This window comes from Vipera berus (genome assembly GCF_964194415.1).
Source record: "Vipera berus genome assembly, chromosome: 11".
NCBI lineage: Eukaryota > Metazoa > Chordata > Lepidosauria > Squamata > Viperidae > Vipera > Vipera berus.
In genome coordinates, this window is record NC_138214.1 from 8,863,354 (window position 1) to 8,891,351 (window position 27,998).

At 44.6% G+C, this 27,998-nt stretch overlaps 1 protein-coding gene across 3 annotated transcripts; it reads right to left on the reverse strand.

Moving 5' to 3' along the window:
• Positions 1–4: 4 nt before the first annotated feature.
• Positions 5–27,998, reverse strand: ENOX2 (ecto-NOX disulfide-thiol exchanger 2). 3 transcript variants are annotated; one of them, XM_081336923.1, is made up of 15 exons: positions 27,899–27,998; positions 19,701–19,823; positions 18,184–18,315; positions 16,262–16,417; positions 15,762–15,968; positions 14,444–14,677; positions 12,775–12,987; positions 8,996–9,102; positions 6,109–6,220; positions 5,713–5,894; positions 4,616–4,723; positions 3,604–3,660; positions 2,936–3,044; positions 2,484–2,569; positions 5–951 (listed from the first exon to the last, which is right to left on the reverse strand). In XM_081336923.1, exons 1-15 carry the CDS (start codon positions 27,960–27,962, stop codon positions 817–819), a joined length of 2,025 nt encoding a protein of 674 aa, XP_081193049.1. In that variant the 5' UTR covers positions 27,963–27,998; the 3' UTR covers positions 5–816. The 3 variants fall into 3 exon arrangements, with proteins under 3 accessions (XP_081193049.1, XP_081193048.1, XP_081193050.1); XM_081336922.1 differs by having other exon boundaries at positions 3,577–3,660; XM_081336924.1 differs by lacking the exon at positions 27,899–27,998 and adding an exon at positions 24,758–24,873 and having other exon boundaries at positions 3,577–3,660.

Sequence of the window (27,998 nt, forward strand, 5' to 3'; positions counted from 1 at the left end):
AAATATTCCAGTGGTCGATCCCTCATTACAGGGCTATTTTTTTTTCTTTTCTTCTCCTAGTAGGGCATTACTGCTATTCCATTTCAGAAGTGGGACGCTGAGAGGTTATTTTTTAAAATACTTTCCCAAGCTTTTGAGGAACGGAACATACGTCAGAAGCTAAGTTTGCAATTTTTGTAAAAGCATCCCGTTCCCTTCTCACTTTCAAGCGATTGATCTGGATTTGTTTTGCTTTTTTTTTTCTCTGACCACCACAAAAGGTTTACTCCAAATTTGAACAAGTTTGAAAACTTCACTCTTTTGACACCGACCCCACAAACTCATGTTTGTTGCAATGTTGCAGAAATTTCTGCTTCTAAATATTGAGCATCTCAATATTATGAAACGATGTGAGGCCATAAAAGAAATATCTCCAGTGTCATTATTTTATTGTATTGTATTGTATTGTATTGTATTGTACTTGTTTTCTTTTAGCTGCTCTCAATGGTAAAAACGTTAAACAGAGGCCTGAGTGTGTCATGTTCAAAGAAACTATTAAAATGTCTTTAGCCAAGGGAGTTGTAAAAAGTATCAAAGATCCAAAGGACAGAGTCAGTATAAACCCAAGAGTATGCATGACAGTCCATTGCAAAAGGATTTGTTAGGGTAATGAACAAACAAACAAAAGAACAACCACAACCTTACAGTCCTTAAAAACTGGCCCCCAATTTTCTTGATGCAGTTCAAGGACTGGCTTTCCTAAGAGGAAACTGTATCTATGCGTACTGCAAATATTGCACATTCTGTTAAGAGTTCAAAGGACTCCTGGCTTCAAGTTCAGGTTATAGTCTTCAATCCTTCAAAACCACAAAATTTCCATCTCTTCTCTAGGCTTGCTCCAACCCCATTCATCTCTTGTTTGAAAGTATGCTGGAGTCGTGTCATGAGGTTTTCCACTTCAGTGGCACAAATCTACAAAAAAAAGAGAGAAGCAGCATGTCACTAAAACTTAACAAACTGGGATAATCTCTTGGGATGGTAAAATCGCCATCAAATGGTTAAGTTGATTGCCATGTTAGAGATCTGAATAGATAACATTTGTTTCTGCCTTCTGAAGAACATCTCACACAGGATCTTTTTTTACAGAACGGTACTGACTGATGAAAACTAGTCTCTATTGTTTAACCAAAAGGCAAAAGGTCCCCAGTCTTGGCAACTTTAAGACTTGTGGAATTCAACTCCCCCAATTCCTCAGGCACCCAGCATTCTGGGAGCTGAAGTCCATAAGTCTCAAAGTCGCCACGGTTGGGGATCCCTGCCATAGGGTGCTTAGGAAGGGTGCAGGCCTTTGTAACAGACCCACAGCATCCTCAATTACTCAGTGTCTGAATTCACAACCTATCGTCTTAGCACACTGCTGAACAAACTACAATCAGAGGAGTTCACATTATGCTAAGCCAAAAGCTGTGTCCTGTACAGCACTATGATGAGATCTGCATGGCACATCAAGTTATGCTTTGAGCCTGGCCTACTGAATAAACCAGACATTACAGGAAATGATAAGCCATGGTTTTATCAGATTGCATGAAATTAAAAAAATTGTAACGTCTTAGGATGAGGGGCAAACCCAGTCCATAGGGGTTCAGGTCCTCAACTTCCAACAGTTGATTTAGTAACAGTTCAAAGTTGCAATAGCACCGAAAACAGTAATTTATGGCCGATTTTCACTTGACCATTGCAGCATTTCCAGGGTCACGTGATCAAAATTCAGAAGCTTGGCCACTGATTCATATTTATGACCGTTGCTGTGTCCCGGGGTCATGTGATCCCCCTTTGCGACCTTCTGACAAGCAAAGTCAATGGGGAAGCCACATTCACTTAACAACCGTGTTACTAACTTAACAACTGCAGTGAATCACTTCACAACTGTGGCAAGAAAGGTCGTAGAAGGGGTCAAAACTCACTTTAAGAAGTTCCTCACTTAGCATCATAAATCTGGGGTTCAGTTGTGATCGTAAGTCAATGGCTACCTGTACTTGGCTCAAGAGGAACCACTCGGGTGGAAAAAAGGTAAAGGTAAAGGTTCCCCCGCACATGCGTGCTAGTCGTTTCCGACTCTAGGGGCCGGTGCTCATCTCCGTTTCAAAGCCGAAGAGCCAGCGCTTGTCCGAGGACGTCTCCGTGGTCATGTGGCCGGCATGACTAGATGCCAAAGGCGCACGGAACGCTGTTACCTTCCCACCGTAGTGGTCCCTATTTTTCTACTTGCATTTTTACGTGCTTTCGAACTGCTAGGTTGGCAGAAGCTGGGACGAGTAACAAGAGCTCACTCTGCTACGCAGCACTCGGGATTCAACCCGCCAAACTGCCGACCTTCTGATTGACAAGCTCAGCGTCCTAACCCACTCTAAAAGCAGAAAAGGCTCTTTGGGTAGCAAAAGCTTGAGATGCATTTAAAGGTGGGTGAACCACCTAGAAGTTTACATTTTAATCTGCCTGCCTACCTTACTGTCCAGGCGCTGGAGGTAGGAACAGATGTATTCGATGCTTGCCCCAAAAGGATGAACGTGCAGAAAAGTTGAGATTATCCCTAAAAAAAAAATCGGGGAGGGTGTTGTTCCCGAGAGATGAGGATGCCAGCATAGAGCACACCGGAATTTCTTACAAGAGCCCCCCCCCCCTGGTATTTTGGAGGGCTAAGTGGGAAGGTTATTGGGCACAGAATAGCCATGCACAATCTCTATGGATGGAATAAAATGGGGCCCCACAGGCTTTGCTTCAGCAGATGTTCAATCACATTCAGATCCAAGGAGGAATGGCCCTGCGCCGTAGGCCTCTCTTAGTCAATATGTGGACCTCTCAGAGGTGACTAAATGGCACCTTGTGCAAAGCAGCGTCTGATGGTCCTAATTCAAATCTTAAACCTCAAGAATCCTGCAAACTCAGAATTCCTTACCCACTAGTAAAGCTTCCCTCTCCAATCTTAAAGGGTTGCGGTGAAGTCCTGTCTCCAGCAGTCTTTCCTTCTCTGGACTCTTTGAGCAAATGGTTGACAAGTCATTGTCCTAAAAGGAATTAAGGGGACCAACAAAAGAGTTTCTGTCAACAGTCAACATCCAGATAAGCAGGGATTAACATCAGACAAACGATCGAGAAGAAAACAGTATCCCAATGAAGGAATTACTAAGCAGAAAACCATCAGCAATGCAAGCAGACCAAGCTACTGTATATAAACTCCCTTCTCAGTAGCACTGATGATGTTACCTAGTCGGGTAATGAAACATCTGCAAGCAAACGAGCAAGCTTGGAGAGCAACAAGGACTCTACAGAATTAAGGGTAATCATCATGTTACCCAAGATTTGTCTCTTAACAACATGTTGATTTCTTAATTGTGCTCTGCAGACATTGGAATAACTATATTGCCATAGGCAATTAACTTAAATGACATCCCTTAAAAAGCAGGTTGGGAGAAGAAGCAACTTTATATTTCACTCCGGGATGAAGCTCTCATTCCTTCTAACATAGAATAGCAAATAAATATATCAGGTGCAATGGATTCAAACAAGAAGAAAACAACAAGCATGGTAAGTACTAACATGCATATTGTTCAGGAGACCACCTAATCGATCTTTAGCTTCCGTTGAGTCTTTCCCTGTGTCAGGTCCATCTGCCAGTTCTTGCTGCATTCGGTTGGAAAAAGGAAAAGTTATAATTTCCAGAGCGTATAATTCTTGATACAAGAATTCTTCTGCCTTCCTGATGATTCAAGTAACTTTAGCTTTGCTGCCAAGTTTAATACGGAATTTATCGGTAAGTTAATTTTGGTAATTCAAGGAAACAAAAGCTAACATAGCAGCTAATCTTTTTCAAAGTATACGCGTGCAGGGACCCGCTTCTTAATTGTACTAGTGACCTGACTGGGTTTGGATTTTCATTTTTGTAATGTTTATACTTGTTTCATTTCATTTTAATTCTGTTTGCCTTACAGAGTTCCTTGATGAGATAGGCAGCTGAGAAGCCTTCTATAAAAAGGCAAGTTGGTATAAAAAACAGTGTTGCTCTAAGACAAAACTAAGATTTCTGTATATGAAAAACATCCAAATTCTCCAGTGAAAATATTGTAACTAACAGGCACTTAAGTGTTACTGTACTCAAATAATCAGACATATGAAACGTCTGCATATGGCACAGAAATCTAGACCTTTTAGTACACAGTTTCTTTTACTTTCTTTCTTTCTTGCAGAGGAAGTATAACCATAATTATGGAATATGGGCCACCTACTTCTCAGAATATGTTGCCAAGTTTGATTTCTGAGCTGTTACTGCTCATATATTTAAACTCATATTCTCTGAAATCCCAGGGGGACAGAAGTGTATGCTGCAAAATTATTTGTTTTTGGCAAAACTGCACGATGGACTATTAAAAGATCCATCAGAAGACACCACTGTCTATGACAGCCACCTATCCTGAAAAAGCAGAGAATCACACTGTCCAAAGTCTGATATGGAAAACGTAGCCTGTAAGATTGTAATGGCTGGCTGGGGAATTCCGGCAGCTGAAGCCCACATATCTTAAAATTGCCAAGGCTGACAAATCTTACCGCTGTAAGGTCATTAGCTAAGAACGATTCGTACCTTTTCCCTCAGTCTCTCAAGCAATTTGTCAAGCTGTAATTTTTCTTTTTTCGCTTTTTCCAATTCAGCATCTCTTCTTTCACAGTCCTCCTGCAGTTTCAGGAGATGCTGGAATGGAGGAAGAAAATGCAGTGTAGCAATGTGCTACTTATATTACTACTACGCCACCTGGTAATTTCAGACAACTCTAATCCAGACAATGAAAAGTTAAATAACGCACGGATAAATAGAACGAAGGCCAAGCTTAGCTCTAGAGAAGATTATTACATCTACAGCCCCATCTTGGGAAGATTCAACCTTCTTTTCATTGTTCCTGTGCATTTGTTGTTGTTTTTTTTAATTATCCTCTTTTTTTGATGAGGAACTGGGGAGACCTCGAGCGTTTGCCTACTGCAGTGTGTCATCCGAGCTGGTCCTTAAAAAAGGCAGAGCCCAACTGCCTCTTTGATTTGGGAAAGAAGGTTTACGATAAATTACAGGGAGGCCTCAACCTACGATCGCAAACTGAGCCCAAATTTTCTGTTGCTAAGCGAGACAGTTTGCTAAAGGAATGTTGCTCTGTTTTATGAACTTTCTTGCTACAGTTGTTCGGTGAATCCCTAGCAGTCGGTAAGTTAGTAATACGGTCCTTCAGGGAACCGGGCTTCCCCGCTGACTTTGCTTGTTCAGAAAGTCGGCAAAACACGATCACGTGAACCCGGGACATTGCAACGGTCGTAAATGCAGGCCACTTGCCAAGCCTCTGAATTTTGACCCCGTGACCACGGGGATGCTGCGACAGTCGCAAGCCTGAAAAATGGTCGTTGTAATGAACTGTTGTAAGTTGAAGACTACCTGTACCAATCTCCCAAGGAGACAAAGCTGTGCTCCAAAGAAGAGGGCAGAAAGGAACCATTTCAGGCAGGGCTGTCAAACTCGCCATGGCACGGGACGTGTTGTGACGTATCACAACTTTTTTCCCCCCTTGCCGGAGCTGGGATGGGTGCAGCTTCCGCATGACACCTCCGGCCCGCGAGACGGCACTCTGACACCCCTGATTTGAGGGACGTTTCCTGCATCACAAGAGAATCCTCTCCCCCCTTTCCCCCTTCCCCCACCTGCTGCATTCCTTGTAAAGTCTGCTGGAGGATTTTCAGCTGCTGATCCTTGCCGGGGTCGTCTTCTCGCCCCGCTCTGCCCTGCTCCTGCTTCAAGAGCTCGACCTCATTTCGGTAAGCGTCCAGCTGGCACCGTAAGCTGTTGTTTTCCTCTTTCAGCGCTTCTGTTTGTGAAACTAAAGCTGGGAAACAGGGAGGCAGAAAACCCGAGATGAGTTAAGTTTTCCTTACCACGAATTTCAGGTCAGAAATCCACTCTGCGCAAAATTATCTTCTACTGGTAGCTGGTCTTCTTCTAAACCAGCCTATCCCAAGCATTGGGGGTGGGGGTTTTCCCTTCTGATGGGAAAACCAATTCCAAGGATGGCTCAGCAGCGGCCCCATTGGCATGAATACCTGACTCTTCAGCGTCTTTGATCTCCGCTAACTCTGTTTCATCATCCGACATCTCCATTGCCTCCTCTCGGCGAATGTCCATCAGTTCATCGTTGTGAAGGTTACGGAGTTCCTAGGATTTAAAAGATGTTTTCTTCTTTTTAAAAAGGTTTGTTATGAGCTACTTCGGGCAAAGTCCATCCTGAAAAATGGCATATAAACTGAAGCTGCAAAATATAAAACCAAACCAGTCCGCATTTGACTCACATCTCCCAGATATTACTGTTTATTCCAATAAAACCCTGTTTTCCTCTGGGTCTTCCAAAATCAAAGTCACTTCAGCAACCACTTGAATGCTTCGCTTTATTCTGTTATGCTGCCGTGCAGTTTGGCCATTGTGAAAACGGCTCTTGATTTGCGTTCGATAAGCCTCCCTGATCACAACTAGGCTTCCAGGCATGTGTTGGGAATCTAATGCCTTCCATCCTGGCTGGGAATGATGGAAGACATAGTTCCATAAATATTTTTTTTTATTTTTTTTTTATTTTAATTCCATTTATATCCCGCCCTTCTCCGAAGACTCAGGGCGGCTTACAAGCTTAGCAGTAGCCTTCATTCTATGTATATGCCTGCTTATTAGGGCTTTCACACACACCCCAAGCGGCATTATTACAAAGTCAGCTTAATTGCCCCCAACAATCTGGGTCCTCATTTTACCTACCTCGGAAGGATGGAAGGCTGAGTCAACCTTGAGCCTGGTGGGATGCGAACCTGCACTAATTGCAGGCAGCTGGTGTTACTTAAGGAGGCATCAGCCCACTGCTCCACCAAATAGGGAAGCCCCCCCCCCCGCCGCCACTCCAGGTTAAGGAAGGGGGCGTTAAGGGGTGTCCTCATAAACATGATTGGAAAACGAGGCATATTTACTCCAATATTTGAACACCCTGTTCACATTTTTGCAAAGAGCCTTGATGTAAAATTAATAGGAAAGTCTGCTAGGTTCGCTTTCATTCTGCATTTGAACAAGAATCAGCCACCAAAATGAACAGACCCTCCTGGGAACAGAGGCTGCTATTCTGTAAATATCCTGCTTAGATACAGAGGCTCCATCTAAGCTGAGTAGATTTATCTCAGAGCAAGTTCTCCAGAGACCTCCAGAAGTTTTGGATTACAGCAGCGGATTACAGGAGGGAAGGCCAAAGCACCTGGAGGGTGCTTAGTTATCTGATTAGCAAAGTTTCAGACGAGTAATTTTTTTTTCTCCCAGCTTTCCTAATGCAATACGTACATAGGCCCACAAACACCCACAAGCACACACTTCCCCCATTTTAAAACTTTTATTTCAGTCCAGAGCCAAATAATTGCAGAGATTTAATTCTGCGTGCAAAAAAGGTGCAAAATGCAGTAAATTGGGGATGGAAACCTCTAGAAAGCTGCTCGGTACGCAGCGTTTTTTGTTTTTTGTAATAAAAATAACAGCACCATCGCTGGGGAACAGCTGTCCCGAGAAAAGAATCTTCCAATCCTCTGGACTTGTTTTTCCACACTGTTCCCCCCCCAAAGATGTATCTTTTTCAAACCAATGCCCACTGTCTCTACTATAGCAACTTGTATCTTTCAGCTTACGTTCCATTGTTCATTTCATTTTGTTCTTAATGGAATTGAGAGGTCCCTAGGAAGAAGGAGAATTGGTTCCTGTTTTTTAAAGAACAGTGAGTCCCAAATGTTTTTTTATAAAAAAAGAGAGATGAAAATGTTCTAGATATAAGCCTATTAAATCCTCGCTAGGCTGGATCCGCATTTCGTTCAGTTTTATTCCCTTTACCGAAATAGAAACAATGAATTCTTACAGGCAAAAGCCTCACCCTGAAGGACAGGTTACCTGTCAGACAACTTACCTGAACTTTCTGTTGACTGCAATGTCTTCATTCTATATGTGATTATTTTAGTTGGCTTCACCTACTGATTCCCCCCGCCCCCGCCCCCCAGGGATCAGCTGTGCAGTTACTGATCCTTCCCAGGCCAGATGAAAAGGCCTTTTGATTGACGGCTGTCACCGTGACGTGGACGTCAGCAATGCTACTTTGGACAAAACTGACTGAATAAAGTGCTTGCACAACACACTTAGCCAGATCACTTACAACCTAGTGGCTGCATTCAGATGACAGCACGGTTGAGCTGGGCATCTGCTTGTTCAATGGCTTAGCCTGATGCCTGCACCCTGGCCATACTGATTAGTTTATGGAATAATGTCAGATCCCCAATTACAGGGGAAGGAACGGCAGAACCTGGCAACATGCCGGCTCTGATAAACTCTGTACATGCCGGCTCTGATAAACTCTGCTTAGAGAGGGTGGTGAAGCACCACGAAGCAGTATATAAGTCTTAAGTGCTACTGCTAATGCAATTAGGAGCCCTGGTGGCGCAGTGCTAGAATGCAGTATTGCAGGCTAACTCTGCCCACAGCCTGCAGTTCGATCCTGACGGGGGTCAAGGTTGACTCAGCCTTCCATCCTTCTGAGGTTGGTAAAATGAGGACCCAGATTGTTGGGAGCAATAGGCTAACTCTATAAACTGCTTAGAGAGGGCTGCAAAGCACTACGAAGCGGTATATAAGTCTAGGTGCTACCAGGGCTTTTTTTGTCATAGAACGCTCAGAATGGAGTTCCGGCACCTTTTTTGGATGGAACCTTGTAGCGTAGGCAAGGCGGGTGGTATGACATGTGTGAGTTCCGGCACCTTTTTCTTTTACAAAAAAAGCACTGGGTGCTACTGCTATTGGTGTGTGTGTGTGTGTGTGTGTGCTGCCACTTACCTTTCCAGGTCCAGGCTTTAATAAGTCCATCCTTTATAAGCCAACCTAGAGGCGCTACTGCAGCTAAGGAGAAACGCACTGGAAGGTACCCACCTCAGCTTGCTTGCACCACACGCTGATGTTCTTACGCTGCGCTTTCGTAAAATGGTCCCACGCCTTTTGTTTGCAGGCAGAATGGTACACGGCCACTATCTGCTCGACTGCAGGTTCAAAATCAGCAGGCAAAACCGGACCACAATATCATCCAAAGGGGGAACGGGTGGGGGTGGAGGGGGGGCAAGAAAAAGGAGTAAAGGAGTAAGAAAGCGTAATTTTTATTTTAAAAAAAATACGATGTGTGTTAGAGAAGGTGGAGTCCCCAGGGGAGAAATATTCAGAGTTGCAGAGGTAGCATCGTCAGCAGCAGCAGCAGCAGCAGCAGCAGCAGCATGGAGCACCTGTAGGAATTTGATTTGAGGGGATTTGGCCCAGTCAGGGAGACATAAAAAAGAGAAGGAGGGGGAGATAGAGGGAAGAGTAGTAGGAAAGAGAGGGAGAATTAGGGAGAAGAGGGGGAAGAGGAGGAGAAGAGGAGGGGAAGGAGGGCGGCAGAAAAAGTAGGGAAAACAATGTATGGGAAAAGGAGAAGGGATGTCTCTGAAAACTGAAGAGGAAGGAAGACATTTGGGAAAAAAAGCATTGCTTAAGCCAGGGCTAGGCAACCTCGGCTCTTTTATGACTCTTGGACTCCAACTCCCAGAATTCCTAAATCAGCTGACTCAGGAATTCTGGGAGTTGAAGTCCATGAGTCATAAAAGAGCCGAGGTTGCCTACCCCTGGCTTAAGCAGAAAGAAGCTCCCGTTTGCAAAAGTGACGGGAAAAGTTTCCCTGTCCGGTCGTGTCCAACTCTCAGGTACTCATCTTTTGTTTCTTAGCCGAGGCATCCAGGGTTGTCCGAAGACAATTTCCACGTTTTTGTGGTCAGCACAGGCGACACGCCAAAGGTGCACGGAAGGCCGTTGCCTTCCCAGTGAAATGGTACCTATTTATCTACTCACATTTGCATGCTTTAGAACTGCTAGGTGGGCAGGGACTGGAGCTCACCCCATGGCGTGGAGCGAGGGTCTCAAACCCGGGCTCTCAGCTCTCAAGCTGGCAAGCTCAAGTGTCTTTAACCGCTGAGCCACTGTGCCCGCGTTTTGCAAAAAAAAAAAAAAAGAGGATCGTACTTAGGACTGGGAAAATTGGAAAAGATTGGACTTGCAAATGCAAACCCCCAGCTCCATTACTATTCAGTTTCCACGCCCATCTTTTGCCTGTCGGGATACAATTAATGAACGTAATTTCCAGCAGGCAGTCGAAGCCCACCCATCTTCTGGGGTTGAGGAACACTGACTTACACCTACCAGCTCATCTGAAGCCCCGCCCATCAGCCTTACAAAGGTGAGCTTCACGAATGGTTCCTTCCTCAATTTCTGTCTGTCTCAGATTACAGCAGGAGGAACCGACTGCAGCTTGGTGCGCGGGGACGCTCCCCATCCTAGGGCACCTCGGGGGACAGGCTTTGGACCTCTCCGCATCCTCCTTTACCCCCATTATCTCATTTGGGGGCCTTCCTCCAGCTACGACAACTGCAAAGTCTTCACTTGGTGGAGCTAGCTGTCCCGAGCAGTTTTGTGAAGAGTGAAGCAGTGTACACTTCTTCCTCCCCGGAGCTGAGAGTTCAGACGGTTATTCCATAATAATCCCATCTCCCCCCCTTTTTTTTTTTTTTGAAAACTCAAAGCAGCTTGGCCAGGCAAGTCCTTCAATTTTACCCTTTCCCCAACAACTGTATAAAGGCGGGACTGGCTCGGGGTTATCCAAGGGGCAACGTAGTCCGGGGAGAACTTGGCCTTGCATGGAGGGCTCTAGCCACTCTCTGTGGATCTTAAGAGGATGGATGCCAGGGAGAAAGGGAAGAGTGAAAACTGCATAGCATCGACAAGGGTGGAGAAAGCATTAAAGGGCCATAATAGGGTTCAGAACGTGGAAAAGGAGAGGGGGGAGGGGAAAACCACAATGCAATTACGTTACCTGGAAGTCTCAAACCTCCCAATTAGAAAAATGACCTGCAGATCTTCAAGTGACAAGGGGAGGGGGAGGGGGACTGGGCTATCCACCTACCTTGGCTGCCTAAGCCCCTTTCCAGTCAGCAGAATTTTAGGGAAGATTGCGGGAAGCCCCATCACTAAGGCAGAAAACAGAGCTGAGACATTTTGGGGGGGGGGAAGACCCGCGTGGCCTTAATTCTGCTCCTAGAATCACTCAGAAATTAGTCTGGCATAAAACACAGCTGCCTTCCAGATGTGGCCAGCTGCATCACCCACGGCAAAAAAAAAGCACAGCATTCCTCAACTTATAGCCATTTGTTTAGTGAATGTTCGAAGTTACGAGGGCATGGGGAAAAAGTGACTTGTGACCATTTTTCACACTTACGACCGTTGCAGCCTCCCCGCGGTCACGCGATCAAACTTCGGACATTTGGCCACTGACTCACATTTATGACGGTTGCAGGGTCCCAGGATCCCCTTCTGTGACCTTCTGACCAGCAAAGTCAGCAGGGAAGCCCAGTTTCACTTAACCACCGTGTTAATCACCTGGACCGCTGCAGTGACTCACTTAACAACGGTGAGAAGAAAGGTCGTAAAGTGGGGCGAAGTTCACTTAACGCACCTCTCGCTTAGCGACAGAAATTTTGGGCTCCATGGCAATTTGTTAAGTCGAGGACTGTCTGTAGCCGACCCTCTGATGGGGTGAATGGCTTGGAAGAAGAGCAATGTACATCTGCTGAGCCTTTGGGTATCTGCCTTCAAACGTCAAGTGCCTGAAGAACGTGGCCTTCACGTACCTTAGTTCTGGAACCGGCCATCGCGTCTGGCCTCAGTGGAAAAGCAGTGGGGGTCACGTCATCAGCAGAAGGGAAGGAAGGGCACAGATTCTGCAACCTACACGTTTTCCTGCTCGGAAAGATCTTTTAAGCTGAAGGATTTGGACTTTGAGGTTGTTGTTTTTTCCCCCTTACCCATCAAAAATTGGGGAGGAGGGGTAGAAGGGAGAAAACCTGGGATCCGGAAGACACTCCATGTATCTTATCTCTTTTCTTAGGATGGCAGAATATGTTAGACATGCACAACAGATGGATCTAAGCACCTTCCCTAAGCAGGTACATGCATAGTTTAGATCAGGGGTAGGCAACCTTGGCTCTTTTATGACTCGTCTACAAGTCTACAAGTCACAAAAGAGCCAAGGTTGCCTACCGCTGGCCTAGGCCTAGGCCCCTTCATGACTTGTGGACTTCCAACTCCCAGAATTCCTGAGCCAGCCATGCTGAGGAGAAAGGGAGAGGTTTCCATGCTGAGCCACACTGGCTGAGGAATTCTGGGAGTTGAAGTCCACAAGTCATAAAAGAGCCAAGGCTGCCTACCCCTGTCCTAGGCCTAGGCCGCTTTATGACTGGTGGACTTCAACTCCCAGAATTCCTGAGCCAGCATGGCTCAGCTTGGAAACCTCTCCCTTTCCCCTCAGCGTGGCTGGCTCAGGAATTCTGGGAGTTGAAGTCCACCAGTCATTAAAAGAGCCAAGGCTCCCTAAGCCACTTTATGACTCGTGGACTTCAACTCCCAGAATTCCTGAGCCAGCCACGCTGAGGGGAAAAGGAGAGGTTTCCAAGCTGAGCCATGCTGGCTCAGGAATTCTGGGAGTTGAAGTCCACGAGTCATCAAAGAGCCAAGGTTGCCTACCCCTGGTTTAGATCTACCACCTCCTCTGGCTCTTCTCTTGCCTTAACAAAGCAACGTCCACGTTTTGCAGGCTAAGCAAGTCAACCTGGTTGCGATCCCCCGGCACTTACACTGAGCAAGAATCCCCGACAAAGCCAGTTTGAATTTGTCCTTCGCTTCCTCCACTTCCTTGTCGTGGGCTGCTTTTTCGTTCATCAGCCGGCGGATGTGGCTGTTAACGGATTGGACCATGGTGTAGAAGCTGTTGGCCGTCCGCCGGTTCACTTCCCCCCGCTCCAGCCAGGCCAGCAACGTCTGAACTGCTTCCAAAAACTTGGCATCCACTGGACGAAGAGGAAAACCCCAATTCAGTTATAAGCACAGCCTTGTCTGCTGGGCACGTGGATTAAAGCAAGTCATCCCTTGGTGAGGATATCTTTTAAAAAGCACATGAAAGGGAGAGATTCCTCACAGGGGGCCATTTAGGTGGAATTGTCCACTCAAGCAAAGTGCAAAGTTGGGTGAGGAGGCTCACCTTCTCGCCACTTGCAATGTTCTCCTCTATATGTCAAAGCCCGAAACTTTGGCAGCTATGTGCCTCTGCATTTCAACTTGCCTTTACGTAGACGGGAGGGGAGGTGTTACTCTCAAGTGGGTAGAAGGAGAAAAGAAACTTCGATTCAGCTGCAGACTGTGGGAGCCTGAAGCCTTGTCAAGGACACCAAAACAGGTGTGGATCTGAAGCAGACGGTTCCCATAACAAAGTGGGCTTGTTGATATGGATTACGTAAGACGTTGGGGGTTTGGCTGGGAAAAGTATTGTTTAAGTCTATGAATTGGTGTGGGAACCTCAGAGTTAGTTTTACTTTGACATAACCACCCAGTGTATTCAATAAACTAAGATTTTCCGAAACAGAATTAATCTGGAAGTTTATTTGGATTCTCGAGATGGATGTGGACACTATATTTATGTGCTGAGCTGCAAAACTCAGGGATAGAATCTCTGCAGAAGGTCCTGGGTTCAAATTCATAGCATTCCACTCCAAAAAAAAGGCAGAGTGCAGCTAATGAGGAGATTTAGGGTCTCCGGCTTGAGCAGGGGGGTGGACTGGAAGACCTCCAAGGTCCCTTCCAGCTCTATTTTGATTCTGATCCCTATTGGAGATCCTGGAGAAGTATCAGCTGAGCTCACCCACTGCATCATGCCCAATCAAAACTAAGTCTAATACATCTTGAGAAAAATGGGAACTGGACTGCTATGGTCTGTAAATGGCACACAAGTCCTCCTTGTCTTACAACCATCCGTTTAGTGATCATTCAAAGTTACACCAGAAAAAAGTGACGTAGGACTCTTTCCCACAATTACAATCATTGCAGCGTCCCCAGAGTCAGGTGATCAAAATTTAAATGCTTGGCAACTGGCAGGGATTTGTGACGGTTGCAGTCCCCCGGGGTCACGCAATCACCTCCTGTGACCTTCTGTCCAGCAAACTCAACCAGGAAAGCCAGATCCACTTTTGCTAACTTAACAATTGCAGTGATTAACTTAACAACCGTGGTCAGCTGGGTGGTAAGATCAGACAGAACTCACTTAACAAGCGTCTCACTTAGCAATGGAAATGCTGTGGGCGATTGTGGGCGTAAGCCGAGGACTACCTGTCATAGGTTGGGTGAGCCAGCCAGTGGAGGTTCACCAAGAATGAGGATAGGTGATGCCGATCACTGTCTGCTAAGTGGACAGAGGCCAAAGTTTAGGCTTTCAGGACCACCTTCACGATGAACAGTACTTCCAGCATTTACCTTTTAGCTTCTCAACCACCAGGCTGCACTCGTAGTCGGAATAGTTCGCCACGGGAGGCGGGGAGGGTGGGTGGAACCGTTCTTCCGTCTTTCTTTTGCGATGACGCTCTTCTCTGGCCAGCATCCGCTGCTTGCATTCCCACTCGTAGAGATCGTCCCGGGCTTCCGCAAAATCCACGTGGAGGCGTCCCGTATCCTTTTTGTCGGTGCTGGATCCCAGCCGGATGCGATAGCCTGGTGGACAAATTAATTAGGTCTCTTGCAGAGGGGATATTTAAAAATTAGATACTAATTTGAATGTGGCTGAAGAAATAGAAAGATTTTAGATTAAGAGGGATGACCCCCCCCCCAATGTAAGATAGTATTCTTTTGTTTCTCTTTTTTTTAACTTTTGTTTTTTTGATATGAGTAACACGAAAATGTTTGGGATGGTCAACATAAAGGAAATGTTTTAGATATTTAAATGTAATTGGCTTTAAGAAAATCCCAACGGATAATTTAAAAAAATGTTTTATATAGAGTTAAAAGATTAGATGATTGGATTTATTAAATGGAACATCTATAGATTAAACATATGTTTAATTATGGGTAAAAAAGATAGACAGATAGATAGATAGATAACCTTTATTGTCATTTTTGTTTACTGTGGGCACAATGGCACACATTTAAAATGAAATTTAGTTGCTTGCTCTCAAAGTACAGATACATAACACACATTTAAAACATGCTATATACAACATATGTTTAGAACCACACCCTTACATATAAGTAACATATAAATATTAATCACTGTCCATCTTGAATACATAACAGAAGGAGGAAGCTTTAGAGTTCACAAGGTTAATGCTGTATGGAATGAAACTATGGCTGAATCTGGATGTTCTGCTACGGATACCACGAAGCCCCCTCCTCCCAGAAGGGAACAAGGAAAACAGGTTGTGAAGAGGGTGTGTAGTGTCCCAGACAATCTTACAGACCCTGGGCAAGCAACGCTTCTGTGCTATGTCCTGGATGGGAGGGAGGGAACTGCCCATGATCTTTTCAGCCATCCTCACCACACTCTGCACCGCCTTCCTGTCTGAATCAAATCAACCTTTATTGTCAAAGTACATGTGTACAATGAGATTGGCAGAGCCTCCCTTCGTGTACCCCCCCCCACAACACGATACACAGTGAAGACAAAAAGCAGTGGTGCTTCCAAACCAGACTGTGATGCTGTAGGACAGGATGCCCTCGATTGTCCCTAAATTATACCTAAATTATGGAGAAAGTGTGTTCCCTCTCTGAACAATCTGAAGTGCTGACAATAAATACTCACCAGACAGATAAACTGCTTTATCCACCATATATTCCTCAGCAAAACGGATATGGCAGAAGTGCTTTTTGCTTTTCCGAAGAGCTACGATCTCCCCGCACTTCCCAAAAATCTCCACGATGGTCTCTTCCGTCCCATTTTCCGGCAGTCCTCCAACAAACACCGTCTTGCACCCAGGAGGCCTCTCCCTTGTCGTGGGAGGCGGAAGGTCTAGGAATACGAGAGGAAAGCCTTCCGTGAGCCAAAGGGATCAGGTGCTCATTTATAAGCTGACAGCAACTGCTCCGTAGCCAGGCCTGCAGCTGGTGTCTCTCTCACACACACACACACACACACACACACCCAACTCCTTCAAAGATCTCTGAAACCAGATCTCTGTAACCTCATGATCCTTTTTCTTGATCTACTGTTAATCCCAGGCAAGAGTGGCGGCTGACTTTCTAATTCCGAGGGTCTCCCGCAAACCCTCCGGGTGCCGTCCCAAACATTCAAGCCAAGCTCACTTGGATTGGGTGGAAAGAGGGTGCAGCTTTTGCAGTGAATGATCTCCTTGGCCAACGGCATGTCAGACAGGATAGGCGGCGGCACAATTCCCAAGCCGGGCATCAGTGGATTAATTGGCGGGATCCCCGTCATCATGCCAAGGGCAGGGTCAAAGTCTGAAAGACACAAAAGGATTTCAGACGTAAGCGCAGGAGAATGCCAATGAAGATTCCAAGCAGATTACACGTCCATTAAGAATCAAGAGGCCCAAGATTGTGAGAGATTCCTAAGGCGACGACCAGCTTGGGAAAGCCAAGTTCGTTTGTCAGCATGGAACCATCTCATAAAACTGGACCTTCCAGTTTTGGGAAGAAAGAGTAGGAGATCTGGAAGAGGAAGCACCCCCAGTTTGTCTAGTCCCTTCTCGAGTTGCCCTCCATCCTTTCTTCCTGCTGTGCAGCTAAAATGAAAGCTGGGGTTGCCAATATGCTGAACACCAGAATGGGACAGCTTGTAGTGCCCAACTCCCTTCAGTCAACTCGCCAGGGGACAATTCAACCATTCAATTTAATTATTTTTTAAAAAAAATATTTTACTTTTTGTCATTCGCATTTCATTTTGTCCCTCCTTTGGCATCCTTTATTTCATGGTTCTATTCCACCCTTTCTTCAGTATTAGCGTAATTCCTCTCCTCCAGCGAGTTGGCCCTGGCGAGTTATCCTAGACCCGCTGAAACACTTGCTTAGTTACTTTCCCATCTTCTTTTCCATCCCGACGGGTTGCTCTTTCTGCTGTTTAAAAAATAAAGACTCACAGAAGATGGCTTCCAAGCTGGAGGCACCAAGAACCCCAACCCACTTGAAAGAAGAGAGGAAAGCAAACTGGAGCTTGAACTGGGGAGAGTAAAACAGCCTTTTGCGCATCAAAACGCTGCCCAAACCAGCATTTTCAATACCCTCCGATTAGAATCCGTACGACAAAAATTGGTTAAGATAAGAATCACCGAGGTACAGGCTACCCACAATATGGATAGTTCTACCCTCCAAGAAACCAAGTACAAAAAGACTGTCCATGCATATGAATAGCCCATCATAACCTGAGCTAATGAACCAAGTCACGAGTTGCAGTGAAACTAAGTAGAAAAAAAAATAGAGAACAATTTGTAAGTGGCTAAATATCTCAGTTTATGAATGAAGGCGAATCTACGTGTCCCAGGATAACATTGCAGGATCCAATCTGGGCCGGTCACTTGGACCAGAAGTTTTGTCTTCTGAGCTTCCGGATCCATGTTGGAGCCCATCTTCAAGGGAACTTGTCTCTAGGCTAGTTTAGAGAGACGTTCTCTGACGATGGGCTGGAGAAGTTCAAAAGCTCAGGAGACAAAATCTGTGGTCCTAGTTTCCGACGCAGATTAGATCCCAGTTTAGACTTGGTTTCCTAATGAAAATGAGATGGGGAGTAGGAAAGCCTTGGTGGAGCAGTGGGCTAATGCCTCCTTAAGTAACACCAGCTGCCTGCAATTAGTGCAGGTTCGAGTCCTACCAGGCTCAAGGTTGACTCAGCCTTCCATCCTTCCGAGGTAGGTAAAATGAGGACCCAGATTGTTGGGGGCAATTAAGCTGACTTTGTAATAATGCCGCTTGGGGTGTGTGTGTGAAAGCCCTAATAAGCAGGCATATACATAGAATGAAGGCTACTGCTAAGCTTGTAAGCCGCCCTGAGTCTTCGGAGAAGGGCGGCATATAAATGGAATTTAAAAAAAAGAAAGCACTGGAGTATCTCCAGCGCTTCTGCAACATGTTAGCTCAAATATATTTATTTTTCCTCAAAGAAAGAAGGGCTCCATCTTTCAGGGAAGAGATGTCAGGCATCTCAAAGGGTATTCTCAAAGCACAATGACATTTGATCCATTTGCACTCTTCTGGATCAAGAGTCCACTTACTAGGTAGAGGGGGATCTGCTGTCATCCCAATTGGAGCCATTCCTAAATTATTCATCGCGGTGTTCCAGGCTGTTGGGTCAGACATGCCCAAGTCCATTGGAGAAGAGTCAAGACTCAGAGGTTGGATGTTGTCTGCAGAGAAGGTCATTATTAGCAAAAGGGGCCAAGGTGCTTTTCAACCTACTAAAAATGAAGGGATATAATATATTTAAGCTGGTATTTTTCTTCGGGGGAGGATGTGCGATGGAGCCAGAGAGAAAACATTATTTGGATAAAGAGCAGGGACGAACTCCAATTACAGAACAGAATGTAACAAGAGATTCAAAGTCCTCTACGCCACAAGAACTTCATGGAAAATATACACCCCCTGACTCGAATAAGGACGTGGTCTTCACAACACCAGAACTCGAGGTGTCAAGGTTCAAGCTCAAAATAGATGTTTACAAAACAGAACTTTGCAGACACCTCTCACGGCTTCTAATGTTCCCCCCGGTGGCAGGTGCACAACCCCCTAAAACGCAGGCCACGATCCAGAGCAGCGCACATGTGTTATTTGCACCCAAGAAGCCCTTTGGCAAAATTCCCTTCGAGAAGGCTTCTTGCTGCCAAACTCTGGATCTGAAAAAGCAGACTCAAATTAAGAACAGAGAAAGGTCGTCTCTGTTCTACAGCGTTCTACAATTCAAACGGATCCAAGGGATGGGAAGGGAAAGAGCTGCTGTGGTGATTTTCAACCATAGGACAACAGCACAGAATTTTTGCCTTCATCAGGAAAATATTTTCGGTTTCTTTCCATTATTCTTAAGAGTTCTCTTCTTGTTCTGACAGCAAAGAGAAAGCATTGGGGCCTGACACTCTGCTCAGGGATGCGTCAGGTAAGATTTTGCCCTCTGGATTTCTGGCCCATACATTTAACAGCCTGAAGGGCTAGAACACAAAAGAAGATCCAGCGGTCTTCCGGTTATTTTGGGACTCCTGCTTCCATCCCAGCCTTAAAACACATCTTTTTGGAGAACTGCACAAACCAATTCTCAGCCACCAAGGAACTGTCTTCTCCAATCAACTGTTCTATAGCAGCCAAATCGGTATCAGTTTAGGATAATTTATTAGACGGTACCATTTCTTCTTTCCTACTTTGTGGCACCAATAGAGTAAATGCTGTATTTTTGTACCCAGTCTCTGTGGCGCTTTGGGGGTCTTTCCAAATGAGGGTTAGGATCACAAATCCTTTAATTTTATCCAGTTGATCAAACTGACCAATCAAAATAAGCCCAGGTATACAGACTGAAGCATGGACAAAGTTTTACCTTGTTGACTTCTAGCTAATGGGCAACCAGCAACAGAAATTTCAGAATTCAGGCCGTTGAATGAGCTAGAAATATTAAGACTCCCTTCTTCTCAATTCTGAGAAGGCTGTATTCTTTATATCTCCCCACTTTGCTGTCAAATGTCTCCAAGGAACACGCTCAGCTCGTTTTCTACATTCCCAAAACAGGCAGCCTAGTTTACCACTTTACCTGGCAGCAGGTTAATTCTCTTCCGTCTCTGGCTTGTCTGCCCTCCATTTTCAGCAAATCCTGCCCTGCTGTTTGATGGCACGAGGTGGCTGTTTCCAAGGTCAGAGGGCAGCTGGTTTAGCCCTAAGAGAGATGGAAAATGGGCTTACCAATGTTTCCCAGGTAACCTACACAGCAAAATTAAAACATGCAAAAGTCTCTAAAGAATTCAAGCCAGGGCAGCCAAGATAAAACAATATAATCAAGGCAGGTCATACAATTTGAGAAGCAGAAAATGTCAAAGTCCTAAAAAGAGGGACATAAACAACTGGGTGCATCAAGGAGGTTTCACTTGGCGCCCCAAAGAATTTGGGGTGAGTACCTTTAGCATGAGTTACCTTATGATATTAATGTCCCCCCCCCAAAAAAACCCTTTCTTTTGATGACCTGCAGGTTCCCTGCCCACTTGCCTGGCATGGAGGCATCCATGCTTGTATGATAGAGAGAGAATGCATGCAAGAGAGAGAGAAAGATTAGAAGAACAAAGAAACAGCCCCTGGGCAGAGGTATTTATGGGGGGTCTCGGCCCCTCCCTAGCCATAAAACTCTCTCGCCAATGGGGCTGCTGCAGGGGAGCAAAGAAGCCTCTTTGCTCCATCTGATGACCTATTTGGGGAACTGCCATGGCTGGCACAAAACATGTAACATTCCTAGTGTGCCTTCTGCTCTAAAATGTTGCCTGCCTCTACTCTGGAAGGTTGCATTCAATTCCCTGGTTGCTTCATAGATACCCGTCAAATCTCAGGTCTTCAGAAGCAGCTATAGAAACATTTCTAACAATTCCCAAATATGAGAACGGGCAACCCAGCTGTTTCCAGATGTGTGGGCTCTTTAGTGATGATGGTGTAACCTGGGGTGGGTGGGTGTTAATGAAACATCTGCAAGAAAACAACCAAGCTCAGAGAGCACCAAGGACCCCACAGCTCAACCCAAGGTTACAAACCTACTCTTCGATTATTTCCCGTTGTCCAGGGCTTCAATGGGTAAAAAAAAAAAATCCACTTTTCTCTTGCAGCCTTGCATTCAGTCACCTGAAATGACACCCTCTGGAACTTTCATTGCGCTTTAACCTGGGTATCTCCAACACCACCTATAATTTAGCTGATGTACAATGCGAGGACCATCACCTGGTCAATCCTGCAAAGCTTGGAAAGTTACAGCAGGGGTCTCCAACCCCCAGTCCGTGGACCGGTAGCAGGCCGTGGCTTGCCAAGAACCGGTCCACACAGACAAGCAAAGCCCCATCTGTGGGATGCAGGCAGCACACAAAACCACGCACTCTCTGGTCCGTGGAAAAACCTCTCTCCAAGGAACCGGTCCCTGGTGCCCAAAAGGTTGGGGACCTCTGAGCTACAGGAAATCTTCCTTGACTGAAGCTCACGCTGGGAGACCACCAATGCCAGAGAAGGTGTCTGGATAAACGGGCGTTCTTGACCATTTCTTCTCGGAATCTACTGAAATGACCCCCTGGAGGGGAAGATCTGCTGTCAAGTCCCATCTCAACCAAACCTGCCTCTTGCTGACAGAATTGTACATGATGGTGTCAAGTCACACCATGCTAATCCCGAAGCCCTCAAGAGAGAAGCAGCAACGGCCTTCAGCCATGCCTGGAATGGCTGGAGAGACCACTTCAGAATGATAAACATTTACTATGAGAATCAAGCCTCGGCTTCCCGTATGGAATCGAAAACGGAGGAAGCAACTACGTCTTCTCTAGCAAAGAGCAGACGTGATTAGAATGAATGACCAACTTATAACCAAGGGCTGTCTACAAGAGGAGCTGCGACCGACCTCTTGAATACGTCTTAAGTCTTAAAAAGTCTTCTGACTTTGCTATCTCAAAAGGGGGGGAGGGGAAGAAGCAGAAACATAGCTATCTGCAGTAGAGAGATCATTTCCAGAGCTACATCTGGAGAGATATCCAGAGAAAAGGATAACCATTCGCCAAAAACTCCTTGCAGTTCACACGTGCTGAGTCTTTTAGCATCTACCTAAGGTCACACCATCTTCCATGACTCTTAATTTAACTGCTTTTCGGTCCTTCTCCATCAAAAAATTCCAGCCACAAGGCTCGTGTATAGAAATGGGCTCAAGATGACAGATGTTTGGGTTGTTTTTTTTTTAATATTCACACAAATAGTCCTATACAGGTAGTCCTTGACTTGCAACACTTCATTTAGTGGCCAAAATTACAACGGCACTGAGAAAAGTGATTTTTGACTGTTTTTCACACTTAACGATCGCTGCAGCATCCCCAATGATCATGTGATCAAAATTAAGACACTTGGCAACTGACTCGTATTTATGACGGTCGCAGCGTCCCGGGGTGTGTGGGTGTGTGTCACGTGATCCCCTTTTGCGACCTTCTGACAAGCAAAGTCAGCGGGGGAAAGCAGATTCACTTAACAACTGTGTTACTAATTTAACACCCGCTGCGATTCACTTAACAACTATGGCAAGAAAAGTCATAAAACTCACTTAACAAATGTCTCACTTAACAACAAAAAGTTTGGGCTCCATTGTGGTCGTAAGGTCAAGGACTAACCTATATAGCATATGGTAACCGGTTTGCACTTGTAAAAACTTCTAGTCATCAAGTTCCCTTCGTCCAGTGCGCTCACACAGGGAGGGTCTTCTCAGGGTGGCGCTGGTAAAAGATTGCCGGCGGATAACACCCAGGGGGAGGGCCTTCTCTGTGGGTGCGCCTGCCCTCTGGAACCAGCTGCCCGTGGAGCTGAGGACTGCCCCTGACCTGCGTTCATTCCGCCGGGACCTGAAGACTTGGCTCTTTGAGCTCTCCGGCCCAGGCTGGGGTTTTTATTTTCAGGGATAATTTAATCTTTTTAATTGTTTTTTAACTTTTGTATTTTGTATTGGTGTGATTTTAAAATGCCCTGTAAACTGCCCTGAGTCCTTCGGGAAAGGGTGGTATATAAATCTAATAAAATAAATAAATAGTCTATCATTCCATGATATAACAGCTTAGGATAAGAGGGAAAGATACATACTTGTACAAGTTAGTAGTAATTCTCGCCTGACGATCACAACTGACCCCAAATTTTCCATTGCTAAGTAACACAGTTGTTAAATGAGTTATGCACCATTTTCCGACCTTTCTTGCCACAGTTGTTACTTAGCTGTAGAAAATTCATACTGGGAAAACTACAATATGCGGATATCAATGCCTGAATTTAAATGTTAGTCGTGTAGCTGTTCTAGAAGTCAGACAATATTTACTGGGTTAGTAAATGACACAGAATTCTTTCTCTTAGAGCTATGTTTAAAAATTGGGAGAGGTGGAAGGATGAATTACACCTAGGTTGTTGTTGTTGTTGTTTTCCAGTAAAAGACAACTGGAAAAGAAATCTTTCGTGGATCGGCTGAGCTGTCCAGGCATCTAAGAACTACTACATTCTTAGCACAAATTAGCAGCAAGAGCTTTACATTAAATCACAGCACTGAAGTACAACAGGGCATCTTCCTCTAATTCAGTAATTTTCTCGGCAGCTAATTTTGATATTCCCTAAGGGAAAAAAATATAATCATTGATAAATGACAAGTCAGAATAACTAATGCTAACTATTTTCAGCAATGAACATTCATTATAGCACCTTCATCATTTTCTTACATTTTTTTCCTTGGCCAGCATCTGATATCACCTACATGCAATAAGTGGGAGTAAAATCCAGTAAATTTAGGGAGATTTCTATTTGACTGGCTAGAACCTTTTGAAGTAGAACTTAAAACTGTTACTTATTGCAGTTTCCCTTACAAAGCCTTATTCGCTCAGTATTTATCCAAATCCTCTTTTTTCAGGCATTGTATGAATTAGAACGAGACCTTCCACCATTTTCAAAAGGTTCTTAGGAAAAAGATATTTATGACTTTGGGATTTCTATTATCACTTTGCTGATCTCATTTTTCAGCCAGAATATCTTATAACGAACATGACTAGTCTACAGACTAAGGTGGCGTTGACACAGCAGTCCACTTGTTTTAAAAATAGTTTGTTGAACAAACAACAGTAGCTAGATGCAACCCATAATTAAGCCAGAAGCCATGATTTACCAGCCACAATGACTGGTATCGCAAATCATGCTAATTCTAAATTAATCAAAGTACATACAGTAATGGCTTAGATTGGTTGACGTCTGTAGAAGCTGGCTAAAAAAAACACCTTTAGGACATCTTAACTATATACTTTAGAATCTGTAAATCTGTAGGGTTTATCGCCTACCATCAAAACAGCAACAATTTTCAGAGAAAAAAAACCTATGATATTCATACTGCAAGTTTGTGAAGAATGGAATCAGCCTTCAAAATACGGACCCTCTAAGATAACTTTATATCTTTGACAGTTATTTATCATGGAGCATTTCCACGGCCTACTGCATAAAATATTTAGTTTTCAATAGGAGTGATTTAAAGAAAGCTGAGCTCTTTGCAAGTACGGTATTTATTTCTCAATATTTGAAATTCAAAGTTTAAATTTCCTACTTCCTTCAGTTCTCTGCACTTCAAGCCCCATCTTGAAATATCTTCCACCCAACATCTATCTGTGCAAGAGAAACAGTTAAAAGGGATTTTAAATCCCTTGCTGACACACATCTCAATGCACAAAGAATCAAGAAATGTAAAAGGCTATGACACAAAAAAATTGAAGTTAAGAACGTTCTTACGGAACATTCTTTTGAAGATAAAACCCTCTGTAAATCCAGAAGTGATTTGGAAAGTTAAAAGACGGGAACTCTGCCTTCAGGATGGCGTAATTACCAATTCAATCGAGTGCAGGTTTAATTTAATAATGTTACCTTTAAATGGTACTCTTGCAAAATTCGTGTAATCTGAGAATAAAGAGCAGGGATCAAAGACTAAGTATTACACTTGAGGGCACACAGGCACTCTACGTGGAATAATGATTTTACCTGGTTTGGCTTAACATCACCAGCCCTTGATAAATACTGCTAAAAACCAAGACTTCCTGCTTTATCCCACTCTTCCAGAATTCGCACCCTTACCTGTGAACTGCACCACAAACATGGAGCGACCCTGCTCAGGCAAACCTTTCAGTCCCAGGGAATATTTTGCAATATACCCAACAACATACAAACATCATTCAAAAGGATCACACTCCAACCCTCGGGTGGACACATCAAGTATCCAGAACTTCTTTAAAAAAAAACCAAGTGCCAGGAATAAGAGTAACAAGAGCAGAGCTTAACGTCAATAAAGCCACAGCAATAGCAGCCAACTGGACACACCAGGATGCTCTGGACCGCTGCCCAGTTCCGCATCTGTCCTTGTCAGTTACCAATCCGTGATACGTTGCAGACCGAGTCCTGGAGTATTGCGGAGAAAGCAGTCAGAGAGCAGGTGGAGAAGCAGTTAACAGGATGCTTATCTGTGAATCTGCAAAGGATTTGATTTCGGACCTTAAATTACTGAAAGACAGAAGGCAGTTGGCAAGCCCTGATCTCACTCAGTAAACTTGCAAGCATTCATCTTTTCCTTTTTTTTAAATTGTATTTTATTCAAATACAAATAATACAAACGTAATACACATAAATCTAAATAAAAACAATATAAAAAAATACAAATACTACAGTGCACCCACACCCCTGGAGACCATTCTTATTACCTATATTTCTTCTCATATAACAACTAACAATATACAGTATATTTCAATTGTGCCCTTATCCCGTCCAAAACAGCATATATTCTTGAGCAGGCCTTCCACCAAGACTGTTTTCATAAAATCACCCCATATTTCATTATAATTATTTACTTTAATCATCCCTTTTTAAAATTTACTTTCCGTTGTTAATTTATCATTTATTGCAAACGTTCATCTTAACGGACAAGCTAAACCCTGACTTGACAGCCCAAAGAACCCAGGGCTTTTCAGTGTGAAATTCAATGTTCAAGTCACTGAATTTAAATTTGCAATTCAAAACCAGAGTTCTCCACACCCCAAATGTACTCCCCTGGAGTGGGATATAGGCAAGAGAAATCAAACTCTACTGATCAACAGATGCGCAAAGTTTAGCATCATGGGATTGGGGTGCAAAAAATACTGTTGCAGTTATTTATTTTCCCTTTTCTACTAGCATCCACAATGCAAAATACACACAATGCATCCTGCTCATCCTGCTCCTATCGTGTATGGGAATTTGGGGTGGCTTATTAAAAACTCAGGAAGCATTTGCCACGTTGTGTTGAACAGAATCAATACAGGAAGGGAGAAAGGATGGGTCAAAAAGTCTCAATTATCCATTGGGCTAAGTAAGTTTCATTAGATGGACTTATTTGTAAAAATTATGGGCCACCCCACTTACCGTGGAGTAATTCTGGGCTTTTATAGAAATGGTTGTATAGCCTAATACTGATAATAATTTCAAAGATTAAGGCCAGCACATTTAAAATTAATGCCTTCCCCATCTCAGGGTCTGATTTCAGACAGATGCCATGCACTCTTCGCAGATTAAAATTGGAACAGGTGTAACTATCCAATTATCATGCCAAGAATATCAAAGTTTCACAGTTCACACTATACACTGTGTAGAGTTTTATCCTGCATTCTTAAAACCTCATAAAAAAGGGGGTCAAGATATCAAATTTGACATTCTGGTCAGATTATATCTACAATCAATTACTATAACATGCTCCAAAGGAAAGGGTTTTTGGAAACTGCACTTGCTCAGAATGTAGCACCAAAGTTCCTAGGTCTTGCACTGAGTGGCATTATATTAGGTCCGCACTGCTTGTCAATATTGTTTCCAGGTTCGATGACAAGGCCTTTTCATAATATTTAAAGTCTTAAATATTGTTAAGTATGATAAGCATCAAAGTATCATAAAGTCTAACTTTTGAACTTCTTAGCCCTGGATGGCATAATTGGCACTCTTTCTTATAGCAAAAACCTTTCTGTTTGGACCCGTTATATACCCAAATGTTATTTTATACCACTTTGATTCTCTAATGCTGACTGATACTGAATTCAGAAGTGGACAAACAGAATATAAATCTTTAAAAACTGAGATATACTGCATGTACTTTTGAGCACAGGATGAGAAACTGTGGGCATCTTAGCAAACATATATGTGCTTTTACAGAGTACTGGCATAAAACCACATTAGCCATTCAGGAATCTGACCGTTGCTGCACCCAATTTGATGCTCTTCATATGTGTTGAGTTCTGTGTCCCACCAAGACAACCAGTTGTTAGACAGATGAGATAAAAGTCCTTCTGAAGGGACCAGGGTAAGGAATGGATGTCTATATACAGAAAGGACTTTAGTAATATAATCCTTCCCCCTAACTTCTGTATAAAATTGATAAGCTACTCCTGCAGGAACTCCACAAACTGGCCACGGATCTATCCACATATGATGATGATAAAATATATTCAGGAGCGAGAACAATGACGCATCCGTTTGAAACCATAAGTGCTGACAAAATCACCACCAGTCAATTGCAAAGGGCAGCTTACATCCTGCGACGATACTTTTAACACCCATCAAACAACATCTGCCTACCCCAGGTCCTTGGGAAAGGACTCGATAGGTGGCTTGAAAATGTACAAATCCAACCAAGCACAATAATAATAAATTAAACCTCTATGCCGCCCAACTCTCAACCCCTCTTAGGAGATAGGCTGGCCTAACAGAGAATATAAATCTTGGTTAAAGTCATCCACGGATTTTTACAGGATCTGAATTCGGATCTCTCCATCTCATTTGGGGGGGGCGCCCCGGCGGCATTTTTTTTTTTTAAGTGCCAAAACTGCAGCATCCCTCCCCATGGACTGGAAGTAACCCCACAGAAGGTGGCAGTGAAGGAGGCAAGCCTGCAATGCAGGAGGCCAGACGGGCACACCTGGGCACGCCTTCTAGATGCAACCAGGACTACAAAACCCACGCTTCCCAGCCAAAGGAGGCAGGCCGTTGGGGATAGCTGGCGCCTCCCAGGAGTGCCAAGACGGCAGCTCCTTTCATTCCCACCCGGCAAGACCCGCAAGCCCTCCTCCAGATCTGCCCTGGAGGGCTGTGGACCAGGTGAATTGTAGTCCCGGAGCACCTGGAAGGTCGGGCAGCTGGCTCAGGCCATTGGAGCGTCCCCTTCGGATGGGAGGAAGGACGTGCCCCGCCAACAGCCCTCACCTTGCCTTCCCACGCGAACGCCGACCGGCCCCACCGGCTTCCGGCCGCAACTCCCCAGAGACATCAGGCTCTCCGCCCGCCGCTCCCCCGCTGCTTCCGC

Coding starts and splice junctions, on each gene's coding strand:
- ENOX2 (XM_081336922.1), bottom strand. CDS start 27,962: ATGTCTCTGGGGAGTTGCGGCCGGAAGCCGGTGGGGCCGGTCGGCGTT. Junction 16,418..18,183: donor AGCAGATCCCCCTCTACCTA/GTAAGTGGACTC, acceptor TGTGTCTTTCAG/ACTTTGACCCTGCCCTTGGC. Junction 3,045..3,576: donor GTCTCCTGAACAATATGCAT/GTTAGTACTTAC, acceptor AATTCCTTTTAG/GACAATGACTTGTCAACCAT.